At 47.1% G+C, this 12,984-nt stretch overlaps 5 protein-coding genes across 5 annotated transcripts; 3 read left to right on the plus strand and 2 right to left on the minus strand.

Annotated features, from left to right (window-relative positions):
* Window positions 1-184: 184 nt before the first annotated feature.
* I303_102810 (uncharacterized protein) lies at window positions 185-1,804 on the plus strand (the record flags this gene model as incomplete). Its single annotated transcript, XM_018406157.1, has 4 exons — window positions 185-609; window positions 733-1,029; window positions 1,105-1,205; window positions 1,374-1,804. The coding sequence occupies 4 exons, from the start codon at window positions 185-187 to the stop codon at window positions 1,802-1,804; spliced, it is 1,254 nt and encodes a 417-aa protein (XP_018264651.1).
* A 994-nt stretch (window positions 1,805-2,798) lies between these two features.
* I303_102811 (uncharacterized protein) lies at window positions 2,799-5,846 on the minus strand (the record flags this gene model as incomplete). The annotated part of the gene is made up of 9 exons (XM_018406158.2): window positions 2,799-2,828; window positions 2,906-3,100; window positions 3,184-3,466; window positions 3,538-3,639; window positions 3,705-3,832; window positions 3,896-4,624; window positions 4,697-4,893; window positions 5,005-5,548; window positions 5,823-5,846. 9 exons carry the CDS (start codon window positions 5,844-5,846, stop codon window positions 2,799-2,801), a joined length of 2,232 nt encoding a protein of 743 aa, XP_018264652.2.
* Window positions 5,847-6,857: 1,011 nt separating this feature from the next.
* Window positions 6,858-7,237, plus strand: I303_102812 (uncharacterized protein; the record flags this gene model as incomplete). Its single annotated transcript, XM_018406159.1, has 2 exons — window positions 6,858-7,025; window positions 7,178-7,237. 2 exons carry the CDS (start codon window positions 6,858-6,860, stop codon window positions 7,235-7,237), a joined length of 228 nt encoding a protein of 75 aa, XP_018264653.1.
* Window positions 7,238-7,776: 539 nt separating this feature from the next.
* I303_102813 (uncharacterized protein) lies at window positions 7,777-10,162 on the plus strand (the record flags this gene model as incomplete). Its single annotated transcript, XM_018406160.2, has 9 exons — window positions 7,777-8,020; window positions 8,111-8,126; window positions 8,194-8,254; window positions 8,352-8,492; window positions 8,625-8,854; window positions 9,114-9,420; window positions 9,579-9,650; window positions 9,847-10,005; window positions 10,139-10,162. 9 exons carry the CDS (start codon window positions 7,777-7,779, stop codon window positions 10,160-10,162), a joined length of 1,254 nt encoding a protein of 417 aa, XP_018264654.2.
* Window positions 10,163-10,485: 323 nt separating this feature from the next.
* Window positions 10,486-12,745, minus strand: I303_102814 (NADH-ubiquinone oxidoreductase 49 kDa subunit; the record flags this gene model as incomplete). Its single annotated transcript, XM_018406161.1, has 8 exons — window positions 10,486-10,728; window positions 10,876-11,116; window positions 11,259-11,600; window positions 11,706-11,838; window positions 11,925-12,045; window positions 12,157-12,224; window positions 12,378-12,454; window positions 12,591-12,745. 8 exons carry the CDS (start codon window positions 12,743-12,745, stop codon window positions 10,486-10,488), a joined length of 1,380 nt encoding a protein of 459 aa, XP_018264655.1.
* Between the last annotated feature and the right edge of the window lie 239 nt (window positions 12,746-12,984).

The following is a 12,984-nucleotide window of genomic DNA, read 5'->3' on the forward strand; positions in this document are numbered from 1 at the left end:
CGTCAATCGGCTTGGCGGCAACAAGCAACAAGCGACACAAAGGGGAAGAATCAAATCAGACTTGACGGTCTACGCATTTGCACCCGCAACCATATTTACTCCTGCAGTATACCAGATCGCCTACAGCTACCGTAGATCTACAAGATTCGTGAAGTCATAGGCAGCACGTCAGATCGTGAACACGATGAGGTTGCCGTACAACAGACCATGGCTGATCGAGCTATCCGACCACCCGGCATGTCCACCTTCGATCCGAGAAGGCGTGCAGAAGATGCTGACTTTCATGTGGCTGAACCGCATCATCCCTTTTCAAGCGCAAGCGCCATACGTCCTGGCCGCTGACGTGTTGGAACGGGTCATCAATGAGATCGAAGCCGAAGACGAACAACAAGATCAGCGAGAACGAAATAGACAAGTAGATCGGGCGGGGGATCAAGTGGAAGGGAAGACGATCAAGCCTACTTATGCAGATGTCGTAGCCAATGGGGACGGCAATGGCGAAGAGGACCAGACCAAGAGCAAAAGAAAGGCCGCGAGAGAACAGTTGAAAATAGTGGATTTCTGTTCGGGAGCAGGAGGTCCAGTGAAGAAGATAGAGCGGAAGATCAAGTAAGTGGCAGTAGATATTCAACTGCATGCTGTGTCTATGACCAATAAAATCGATTCTACCCCGTGATGCCCAAGAAATAGAAGGGGGCTGATGTAGTAAATGGTTTTCTTGTTCGACTCCAGTAAAAGTCGGAGATCTAAATCCCTAGATCCGACTCAATTCGTGTTATCAGATCTCAATCCACCTTTGGAACAATGGAAGAAGCTCCACGGTCGTGCTGGAGCTTTGGGCTCATCAATATCGTATATCCCCCATTCGGTCGATGCGACAAACACCACTTCCCTCCAACCCACCGGCGAGAATGCAGGTATATTGAGTGGACGACATCTGAGGACGTTCTTCTTGAGTTTTCATCATTTCAACGAAGAGCTAGCCAGGGGCGTATTGGTAGATGCCATGCGCAATTCCGAGGGGATCTGGTGAGCAGGATTGAAACCCTTGTATTCAACTTGATTGGAAGTCTGGACCACCTGCTGATACTTTTCGTCATGTAGCATATTCGAATTGCAACAATGTAATATACGTAGTATGATCATGATCGCCATGCTCGGTCCTTTGACTTGGTTGTTAACGCCACTGACTTGGCCTTCTCTATGTGAGTCTGTGTCATCAACTTTTCGACATGTCCTCCTTATTGTCCAAAACACTACCAAAACCGAGACCAGGACCAGGATCGATCCTATGTATCTCATCTGGTGACGAAGAACAATCAAGTGATTAAACAAGAGCTAATCTGTCTAGTCTGGGTGATAACCTGATTTAGCCATATTATTCTTTACCTATTTCATCCCCCTCATCCCGGCATTCTTGATCATAGACGGGTGGATCTCGGTCTATCGAACTCGTCCGATATCTCATATACTCCGCTTGACGAATCTGGCTTCATTGACTATCCAATTGGAGAATCAAGATTTCCGGAACAACCATGATCGCAACCGCCTTAATCACCACGATAATAAGGCTGCTTCCACCCGAGAAACTGGCCGGGAAGTGATCGCTGAAGATCATGGTGGTGGAGAAGAAGAAGCGGAGGAAGACGAGGAGGGATATGAATGGAAGTGGGAATTTGGGAAAGTGAGACATACGTGGCCATGGGGCCATATGACTTATGTCGTTGGGCGTAAAAGGAGATTAGGGGATGACGATGAGGAGGATGATGGGTACGAAGATGGACAGACAGAGTATGGGGAATGAGCTCGGCAGACTGTCAAATCGAGTCAAGTCGTTGTGAGATACTTGACCAAGGGCGTGTCAACTTGATTGGTCAATTCAAGAATCTCGAAGATTGATGTTGCGGATAAAGGAAAAGGCAAAACGGAAATAGGGCTAGAATATACCATATCGGTTTGACTGGCTGCACTATCAGGTATTGACTCAGCATAGCATAATCCATTGGGAACAGGTACCGGATTAATTCACAGGAACCACGCAACGACCGCAGGGTCGCAAGCATAGCAAGCATCACAAGCATATGCATTAAATATAAGATACATCACTTGTGTCTGTAATTGTGTTAAATCATGTATGGGTTCAATTCTCGAGATACCAAAAACTGACCTATTTACTTTTGTCTGTAGCACTCAATGTACTCCGTGCTACATCCTTTCTCATGCTGATGTAACGCACAGACTTACATATGGCGTCCTAGGAATTACCGGGTGATCACATCACGCTGTATAGTTTTATCAACTTTCCATTCATGGATAGTTGGCAAGTATGAGGAATGAGAAATCCTGATGAATGAATGAACGAATGAACATTGTGAAGCGAAAGTCTCAGTGTATTACACCCAATTAAGCCAGCACAACACTCGGACACATATCGTAGACAGAATCATGATACATTCAAACCATCTTCCTCTATCTAATCTGCCTTGATCACTCCCCGTCTGCCTCGCCTCAGATTCCTCTCCTTTACTCATTCGTATGTTGGGTATACTGAAAAAGGGTATATGTATATATATATATATCAAATACGTATATGAATATGAACATGACCTCAGAAAGCAAAGATCGAAGCAAATGAAAAATGAAAATAACAGATGAGAAATGAGAACTGAGATATGAAATGTAATCAAAAGGGAAAAAGGGAAGAAGTAAAGCATTTATAATTTATACATTGAAAATGATCTCATCTCACGCATCTTTACTCTAGTCTCGTCATCGTAATTCTGCCTGATACTTACTGATCACTGTTGACCTTCTAAGGATTTATGAGCCTAGTATCAAGTGTGTATGCGCGATCAGCATAATGGCAAAAAAAATCAGAGCACGTGAATGAACCAACTCAACTCACCTGTAAATCCCTCATCACTCCCGGATCCATGGGTAGCACAGATTTCCTCCTCATGTGAGGACCGCCTGCTGCACCGAGTCCACCGGCCGACCCAGCGGGCGGGCCGCCCCCTAGACCGGTGTTCGCTGCTGGACCCAGAGGAGTAGGGGAGAGCGGTTGTTGGCCCTGTATACCAAGTCCGACTGGTGATGTAGGCTACATCGCAAATCGAGCGGAAATCAGCTATCAACTCAATCTCATCACGTATACTGCAGAGATTCGATGAGCTTGAGACTCACGCTCATAGGGGCTCGATCTACACCTGGATCAGCGAGTGGAACGTGTTCTTCCCCGATCGACCTGTCCAAGGTAAAGCTTTCGGATGGGTCAAATCCATTCGCAGTCATATCTACCGACACGTCCGCCATAGGCTCGTCTTCGTATGGCTCCGGTCGAGGAGGTAACGGTTCAGTCAGAGATGCAGGAAGTGGCTGAGTAGACCCTGATGCTTTATGATTTTCGATGGCCTGTTCACGTAGTTGGATCCATTCATCATGTCGCTCTATCGCTCGTTCCGCCTCGCTGATTTTTGGGGGACAGGCTTTAGCTTCTGTACCCTGCTATGGCTGTGAGTACGTCGCCAAATCACTCACGCCTTTCTTTGAGCCTTGTAATTGCTTTGTACCTCCTCGAATACCTCATTATTGATCTCCATGAACAATTTCAAAGCGTTGTACACCATGCCGTGAATTGTCCTGTACATTCGAAATCAACTGCTCGGTCAGTAACCTACGTACAGCGGTGAGGTGAGGAGACTGACCTGTTCCAATGCGACCTCGAGTTCTGGTATAGCGCGGGGAAGACGATAGGCAGAATGATCGTTATATGTTCGCCCATCAGGTTCACAATGTACTCGTTGTTCCAGTAATATAGCGCTCTTTCCGCAACCTGCAAATTTACGGGAGGATCAGTATTGACCGACGATACAAGCGGAAGCGATATATGATTCACCTGGAAATGAGGTGAATTGATACACCTAGCCAATTGTTGGAAGAGCGGTACCATGATTTTCGTAAATTCATTCTGTTCAATCACATCTAAGATCTCTTCAACTTCGTTCAAGAACATGACTTCTTTTGGTGAGTTCACTTTGGGCCAATATCGAAGTAGACCCAAAATAACTTCTTCAGTCAAGGTCGCGTCCTTTTCTAAGAATTGAACCACACAGTAAGCTAGTTGAGGGTGATACAGAGCTAAGGATTTAGCTTTATGCAGAGGAATAAGAGCTCTAGTCAAGAAGGTCTTATGTTCATCTTTGAGGGGTAATGCGAAACCGTTGATGATGGATCCCAAGATTTCAAGTAACTCGGCAATTCCATTATGTCGTTCTGTCTCGTAGACGAATTGGAAGAAGACGTGGGAGATCGATCGCCTTATAAATGCTCGCAGATTGAGGAATTTCCCGTAAATCCGATGTAGGGTCGTTTTCAGGAAATCTCTTTCTCTGGGATCTTCAGAGTCGAAAAGCTCAAGGAGTTGGAGGACGAATGATTGGTCGATATACTTCTTGCCTACATTCGTGTTGAAGTCTGGCGATTCGACAAAACGGAGGAAGAATTCGTAGACTATTTGTAAGTGAGGCCAAGCGAGCTCGAGGACAGGCTCATCTTCTTCCGGATCGAAAGCATCTCCTGTGGGGTTCACTTGGGGTGGAATCGATCGGAACAGGTTGGTCGCAAACTAGAGGATCAGTCAAATGTGATTTCATTTAGCCCTCATACCTGGCAAGACGCTGGTGAAACGGCAACATACCATGCCTACCACCTCGGGGTATATTTGTTCCGTTATAACGCCTCTGCTTGTGGTTATATACTCCAGCATCTCGTGTAAAGTCTGAGCTTTGACCTGCTTGCCCTTCAGTTCACTACTCGCGTCGTTGAAGTCGAACACAACGCGACATTGTTGCAATTTCTGCACGAACAACTCATTGCGTTCCTCCGGTCGAACGTCTGCGGACGAAGCAAGCAGTCAGCCAAACATCCCACGGCATACACAAGAAAAGCTATCTTCGAGCTGTACACTGAGTTGACGTTGAGGGAAGAGTTGCAATTGACACTCACCAGAGAAATTTGGCAACTTTTCGATGTCAACCTTCTCCGTCACGTAGAATCTACTACTTCGTTGTTTTCTCGGTGTTTTGCCTGAAATGGGAATCGTGTCCTTCGGGCCGCCTCTCAATCGATTCAAAGGTCCGGCTTTAGGTGGCGTGGGTTGGCCGTCTGGTCCGAGTGATCTATCCGGGGAACCAAATCCTCTCCCGTGAGGCGAATGGGGGATTGGATCGGGCGGCATCTCCGTGTTCACTGGTGCTTGTTGAGGAGCGCCTGATATAACTACTAATGGTGGTGCTGGAGAGGTCTTGTCTGACACGGGGGATCTTCTAGGTGTCAATGGTGCACCACCCTGCATTTCTCCTCCTCCGCTTCCCCCGCCGGCTGGGCCAGCAAGGTGGTATGGCGAATTGCTGTTTCGAGCGGGTGACGATAAGGAAGGTGACGAGGGTCCGGGGGAGTTGGAGTTGATAGGGACAGGGGGTTGAGGCTTGGAATTGGGTGGTTGCGGCGATTTTGATTGTTTCTCGCCAGATTTCGTCCGGGACAGATTCTGTGACGAACAACATAGACAGGGCGTCAACATTCTCTATTCCTCGCACTGACTCAGGAGGAAAACGAATGATAAGATGATCTCGAGACACGAAAGAGAGCGGAACGGGGGTTGGGTGGTGCGATAGATACCATAGATCATATGGGTTGTGGGAAGATTGTGGGGCATGATTGTTCTTATGCCTTTGATAGACATCTCGTCTCACCCCCTTCGTTGGACAGTCCTTGCTTAAGATGTTGTGCAAGGTGTGTTCAGAATTGATGATGTCACTCACCATAGCTTTCTTCAATCCCTTCATCTTGGGTTACACGTATATCTACGCGTTTCCGTAGCCTTGCTTGATGGGTACGGTTAAGGAATGATAGACAGACCAAGAACGAGTCAGGTCGATCAAGTGTCGTGGTCTGCAATCGACGATTGGCAGATTCACAACAAAGGGCGCAAGGATCCGTTCGGCTTATTGTGCTCTGACGTGTGTTTGACTTGTCTATTCGACGATTGCAAGTGGCAGTGCACGTATCGACAAATTACCAAGCTAGATACTCAGTCCTCAATCTTCTGTTGTTGTTGATGAGTATAGGTTGTCTATATATGGGTTGAGGTGAGATGGGATGTTACTGATATGTGCTGGTTGGAACGAGCGGGCCCTAGCTCCTCAACGCGATGTCCGAGTGTAATGCTGCGTTAAGCACCTGTCAACTGTCGATGCCACTGAGATGAAGGTCTTCTCTAGAGGGGCCGTGATTGTCTGTCTATGAATCGTGAAGTCAAGCTGCGTGTGGGATATGATATGGCAAGATGGTATGGTAATAGTGTTATGGCTTTGGTTACGTTGAACTGTATTGCTTGCTGTATTGCTGGATGCGCTCTCGTTGCTCTCACTGTACGTATTCAACGCGGGGTATACAAAGTCACCCAGCTGGAATTCATAGGCATAACACTAGAGTAACAGGTTGTTAGGGGAGTTTACTGAATGTGGCACTATACCTCAAAATACATTCATTCCTCCCATTTAAATCGATTTAATGATGCCCGCCAATCAACTCTCTCACTTTGTCAAAAGTAGCCAACTCCTCGGATCATCAAGCATACTGCTATCGTTGTTAATTCATCAAGATCATCTGCTGATCATCCTCATCCTCCTTCATCATCCTTGATACCCTCCAAAATGTCCCGAGTACACGATGTGCGTAGCTTTCTACTGTTCCGTCCTGACAATCTGTGTTCTATAAGCTGACAATCCCATCATATTCATCTTCCGATCCCTCCCTCCATCCGCAATCGACATGTCTCCCTTCAAAATCCCCACATGAACTTCATACCAACTCAACGTTACCTGTCGACCCACCAGCTCATATACAACACCTTCTTCAAGCGAAATTCAGCTTTCGTAGCTACATGTTTCGTCGGGGCTTTCGCTTTCCAAATCTCCTTCGATTTGGGAACGACCGCTTGGTGGGACTACCACAACCGAGGTGTAAGTGATAATTAACCTTCAGAACAGCACTTGTGCCGTGCGAATGATGGAGGGGACCGCAGTAAAGGGAACGAGGATCTTAGTGAAGGAGGCGGGTCACTATAATAGGAAGGTATAGCAGTGCTGACTATCAAACCCAATTTGTAACGCAGAAACAATGGAAAGACATACGAGCGAAATACATCCAAGCTGGTGATTCCGATGAAGAGTAGATTGTAGTAGTCCTAGCTACTTCAGTCGGAACCGGAGAGGGAAGGATAGAAGAGTGAAGTCGTCGTTGTCCGGGGGGACCAGGGTCAATGGCGTTGGGTCAGATACCATATAGAGGGGAAATGGGATTTTCCCCGTCGTTCATCATACAAGGAACATAATGTTTAAACAATGCATTTGACCTTTTCTCACGCTGCATTCATTCAGGTCTTCTTGTCTACACGGTATGCTTGCTGGTAGTCGCCTTGTAAAGTGAAACTGCTGTTGAAGTAGGATCCCAAGAGAAACCTGTTTTGTCGGATACATCTCGTTTGACCTGGTTGAATTACGCCAAGCTTCTCTACCCGACACGTCCACTCAATTTCACGTCCACTCGACAGGTGTTGATCTTTCGTTATCAATCTGCATTTGTATAGCCATAGATTTCATCCAAAACATTGACTTCCATCCGCTATTCTGTGGGATCCAGCGTCGACGTGACTTTGAAATCGATACACTGTTGCAGATATAGCAGAACGAACGAACACAAAGCCATGTCACGATGATCCGACTCCGCTCCTCACTTTCGCTGGGGTTTCAACTTCCTTCACTCCATCTAATTTTTCTCGGATACTTGCTTCTTGCTAATCTCGTCGCTTCACGGCGAGAGGACGAGCGCACATACCAAAAAAGGGATTATCATACGCTTTCAAATGCAGATATAAGGAAGTTGGTAGAATCAGATCCCCCTCAATGGGATAGCGTGACGGATGGTCATTTGGGAAAGCTGTTGATACCCCGAGCTTGTAAGTCCTTACCAAGCTGAGCAATGATACGACATTCAATGAGCTTGGCAACGTCGGAACTCGTTAGCTGATACACCGCACACGTATTAGCTGGGTCCGAGAACAAGTGAGCTCTGGTATCCGCTCGGTGAACCCAAACGTAACGAGGGAGCATAGCTTATGCACCACAATAGTACCCTGGTCCAAAATTACATATCGTCGGTATTCATCAATCTCGGATGGCACGAGGAGAAGGTGAGCCCCTATTTCAAAAGCATGTTGCATCGTCCTGAAAAGCCGTCAACCTTAATGAGAGCGTTCTGTGTTGACCTTGCTCTCTCTGCTTCCCTAGACCCCCTTTAGAGGATCGACCCCGATAGGCGATATAGATTTTACGAATCTCATATACACTTACGACCCCGATGCTGCCCGTAGAATCATACTGGCAGCTCACTTCGATTCTAAATGGTTCCCCGATTTCCCCGCTAATCAGGTAAGCCCGCCTCTTCCTCACCCTCTTCCTCTCAAGTTTTCAACATTCAATATTCACAATACACGACAGACAGATGCTGTATAACATCTCGTCAATGTCGATGGTCCGCTGACTATTGCGTGGCTTGTGCAGTTCATCGGAGCGACCGACTCGGCAGCTCCAGTGGCTATGCTCCTCCATCTCGCGGAATTCCTTACTCCCCTATTGAAGAATCGCAAAGAGCGTATACGGACGGGTCACGGATTATTGCGGGACGAGTTCGACGAAGAAGAGATCGCGGGAACTACGATTCAGATCGTTCTGTTCGACGGGGAGGAAGCGTTCAAAGATTGGACGGCTACTGATAGTATATACGGTGCCAGGTGAGTCGTAGTCGTAGCTGCTGGCTATGTCACGCTGTCGAATGCCAATGCTGTCGACACAACTGCTGGACCTTGCATCATATCCTCTCTCCGTTCATAATTCCCCTGACTCTCCCATCTAAGCAGTCCCTCTGATTTTGTCTATCTATCCCTCCAATGCAGGCGCTCTCATCGCCCAGATCTGGCATCTGAAATAATCTCCTTGAACGTATCGCTGCCTGATAACAGTGAGCTGACTCAAATGCATACGTGACTGCAGACATCTAGCCGAACTATGGTCCGAAACCTACCTCGAGCCTTCGCATCCTTTACAACTCCAAAAAAGGCGATTCGCTCCTGAACCTACCGTACTAGACACCGTAGACCACTTAGTACTGTTGGATCTGTTAGGGAACAAACATTCAATGATCTACAGCTATTTCAGAGAAACAGACTGGCTACACACTGAGATGGCTTCAGTGGACGGAAGGCTGAGACGCGAGAGTCTTGTCGAAGTTGAGGATGGCGAGAATGAATGGTTCAGTACGATGAGGCTGAGAGGTGGGATAGGCGATGATCACCTACCTGTGAGTGGAATGGGGTGGGGTGCATCAATCGCAGCACCCATCTTTACATAGAATCCTCACGCAAGCTATCGCACCAGATCAAACACATTCGAGATTTGAACGACGGTAGCTGAAGCTGATGAGCTGTTCGCTGATTCTGTGCGGACGGACACTGCTAGTTCTTGCATCGAGGAGTCAGTATCTTACATGTGATTTCTAATCCATTCCCATCGGTCTGGCACACTTTAGGCGTGAGTGGATTGTCCTCTTTCCGGACGATCGAGGTCTCGGTCCTCGGTCCTCAGTCCTCAGTTCTCTGTCACCCCCTTTTCTGCTCGTGTGTACAGTCGAACAAGAAAAAAGAGACGCCAGGCATCGAGATATCTTTTAGCAGGATTAATCAGGCTGACAATTGACAATTGACACTTGAACTGATTTTGACGATAGGACGACGCAACAGTCTTATCGCTCCCTGCCCTTCGACGGTGGGATAGGATACTACGTATATTCACATGCGAATATCTCGGTCTGGCTCCTGATCCTACTTCTACCACTACTACTACCTTTACACACAAGTCAAACCCCAAGAAAAGTATAGACGAATTAGTGCGTTCACGCTCACGTTTGTCCATTCTCCCAACGTGCAACCTCCAATCATCCTGTACATTTATCGTATTCCATATTTCCAACTTCAAGTCGGAGAAGCAGATGGATGCTGACGCTTGACGGAGGATAGTAGACGATAACGAACACGGAATTATGATGGCTCGTTCTTTGCCGCGATTATTGATCGCCGAGCGAACGGTACCCGGTTCTGTAGCAGGAATAGCACAGATATGTAAATACACACCTAACAGTCGATGCACATGCACTGAATCACTCTATTCACGAATAGCTGTGCTCTCTTTGGCGAAAGAGATCCTCGATATGAATGCATGAATCGAAAACAATGCCCAAGCACGAAACGCTACCTTACCCTGTTTTATTGTGTGGCATGACTACTAAGGATGAAGGCAAGGAAAGGTAAAAAGTCAAGAGAAAACTATCGTACAACCCCAACGCCATTCACTGCTGCCTCTTTCCCGCCTATCGATCAACTTCACCAAACACCAAGTCCATCGTACCGATGATAGCCACGGCATCCGGTAAGAAGTGGTGTCGCATCATGAAGTCTGATCCTTGCAAGTGGGCAAATCCCGGTGCTCTGATCTTACATTTATACGGTCTGTTCGAGCCGTCCGATACTAGGTAAACACCCATTTCACCCTTTGGAGCTTCAATCGCCGAGTACGTCTCTCCGGGAGGTACGGTGTATCCTTCCGAGTAGATCTGATGCAAGGAGAAGAAGCATATCGTATCAGTCATCCGTTTCCATTCATTGTATACTTCTTTGCTTTTCTAGTTGAGATCCATGCTTCATGCGATCGACGAGTCAAGTGGGCGGATGAGAGAGAGGGAAAACCCGAATAGACTCACCTTGAAATGGTGGATCAAAGCCTCCATACTCTCCTTCATACTTGCTCTGGGGGGAGGAACGATCTTGTGATCGTCCACCTTGACAGCACCAGTGGGCATCTTGTTCAAACATTGATCGATGATTCTCAAGGATTCCCGGAACTCTTGAACTCGACACAAGTATCGGTCGTAACAATCACCGTTCTTTCCTACCGGGATATCGAACTCGACTTTATCGTACGCATCATACGGTGCGACTTTTCTGTGTTTCCCAGACAACAGTAAAGGACAATCCCAATTATCAGCTCGAGTACCTTTGCCGGACGGATTACATCGGTGGGATAGGAACATTGATCTGACGGGTGAAGGTCAATTCCTAGAGTAAGTAGAGTGACAATACTAACCTGATATCCCACGGTACACCCGAACCTCTCAACATAACGCCCGAGAAACTGTAGTCCAACGCCTGTTGAGCCGTGACAGTACCAATACCGATCGTTCGTCCTTTCCAGATTCGGTTGCCCGTGACTACCTCTTCGATCTCATCTACTCTGCTAGAGAATTGCGTTGCCCACTTGAAGATGTCGTCTAACATTCCATGGGGCAGATCGAAGGCTACCCCACCAGGTCGGATATACGCCGCATGCATTCGCGCACCCGATACTCGCTCGTAGAACTCCATCAACTTCTCTCGTTCTTCGAAACCCCACAAGAAAGGTGTGAGCGCTCCGACATCCATCGCGTGACTACAAAGCATAAGAAATGTCAGCTATTACTCAAAGAGAAATAAATTCCTTGCATCATGCAAGATACACAGCAACAAGTCGCCTAGATGATGATACTGCACTCACGTCAAGACAGCCATCAAGTGATTCAGGACACGAGTGATCTCTCCGAACAATGTTCTAATCCATTTGGCTCTTTCGGGAACTTCGATATTCAACAGTTTCTCAACGGCGAGGGTATATGATAACTCGTTAGTCACTAGTCGAAGGCCCTCATTAGCTCCGTGATCAACAGTAACAGTCGAAGCGACATGAACCGTGAGACTATGTTCAGAGCTGACTCACTCATGGAGACGTAATCTAGTCGATCGAAATATGGTAAAGCCTGAGTATAGTTCTTGTACTCGATCAATTTCTCTGTTCCTCGATGTAATAATCCAATATGAGGATCGGCACGTAAGATTTCCTATTCCCAAAAAGGTTCACCCAATTGAAACAGCATCAGTATGGAATTGTTGTTCTTCTACTGGATCGAAAATCCAAGTCGTAAATCAAAGTGGAACAAGATCGAGCTTACCTCTCCGTTCAATTCAAGGATCAATCGAAGCACACCGTGAGCGGCAGGATGTTGAGGACCGAAGTTGACTATAGTTAGACATCGAGATTGTCAGCTCTCATTGAGCTTTATCGATGATCATTTGTCGCTTGTCGCAAGTTTCCCCGATCGAGGATCGAGCAGAGAACGATAGGCGCAGATGAAGATGAAATTCGGATTGTGGACTGTCATTGAGGACTGACCGGTGAAATGTCTCATCTGAGCATCTTTCCTCGATGTACCCTCTTTCAAGATCTCCTCAGCCGATAGACTGTGCAACCTGTAAAAGAAACAGTATGAGAGATTAGTTTATGGAAGATGCCCATGCCCTCTTCAGAGAATAAAGAGAAAGAGTGAGATTCGCCGACGCCGACGCCAATGCGTGATCGACGTGATGGAGCGAAGGAAATACGCACTCTTCTACCGAATGAGCTCTGACCGGACTAGGTTCCACCGCGGGAGTGGCCATAGATCTCAAACACGAATTTGAGAATGCCCGAATTTGGGTCTTTGAGGACGACGCTGAGGCTGATGCTCCGTTTCGGAGGAGTGGTCGTAGGTTCCGGATCATCTTGCCGGTTGCCTTGATAGGTAATGAGCGAAGATGACAAGTGTAGGTGTACGTTTTATGTATATGTCAAGGCTGTCTATGCAGCTGATAGACAAGACGAGTATCTCGATGTTATCGATTAGGCTGGTAGCTGATAGCCAAAAGTCAAGATCGTGAGCAACTCAACCATCAACTATCGACGCATCGACGGGTGGCACCTTCCACCAATAGGCGAAGCACTGAATGACATCTTAATCAAG

The sequence above is a fragment of the Kwoniella dejecticola genome, chromosome 3 (genome assembly GCF_000512565.2).
Source record: "Kwoniella dejecticola CBS 10117 chromosome 3, complete sequence".
In the NCBI taxonomy this organism is placed as follows: Eukaryota; Fungi; Basidiomycota; class Tremellomycetes; order Tremellales; family Cryptococcaceae; genus Kwoniella; species Kwoniella dejecticola.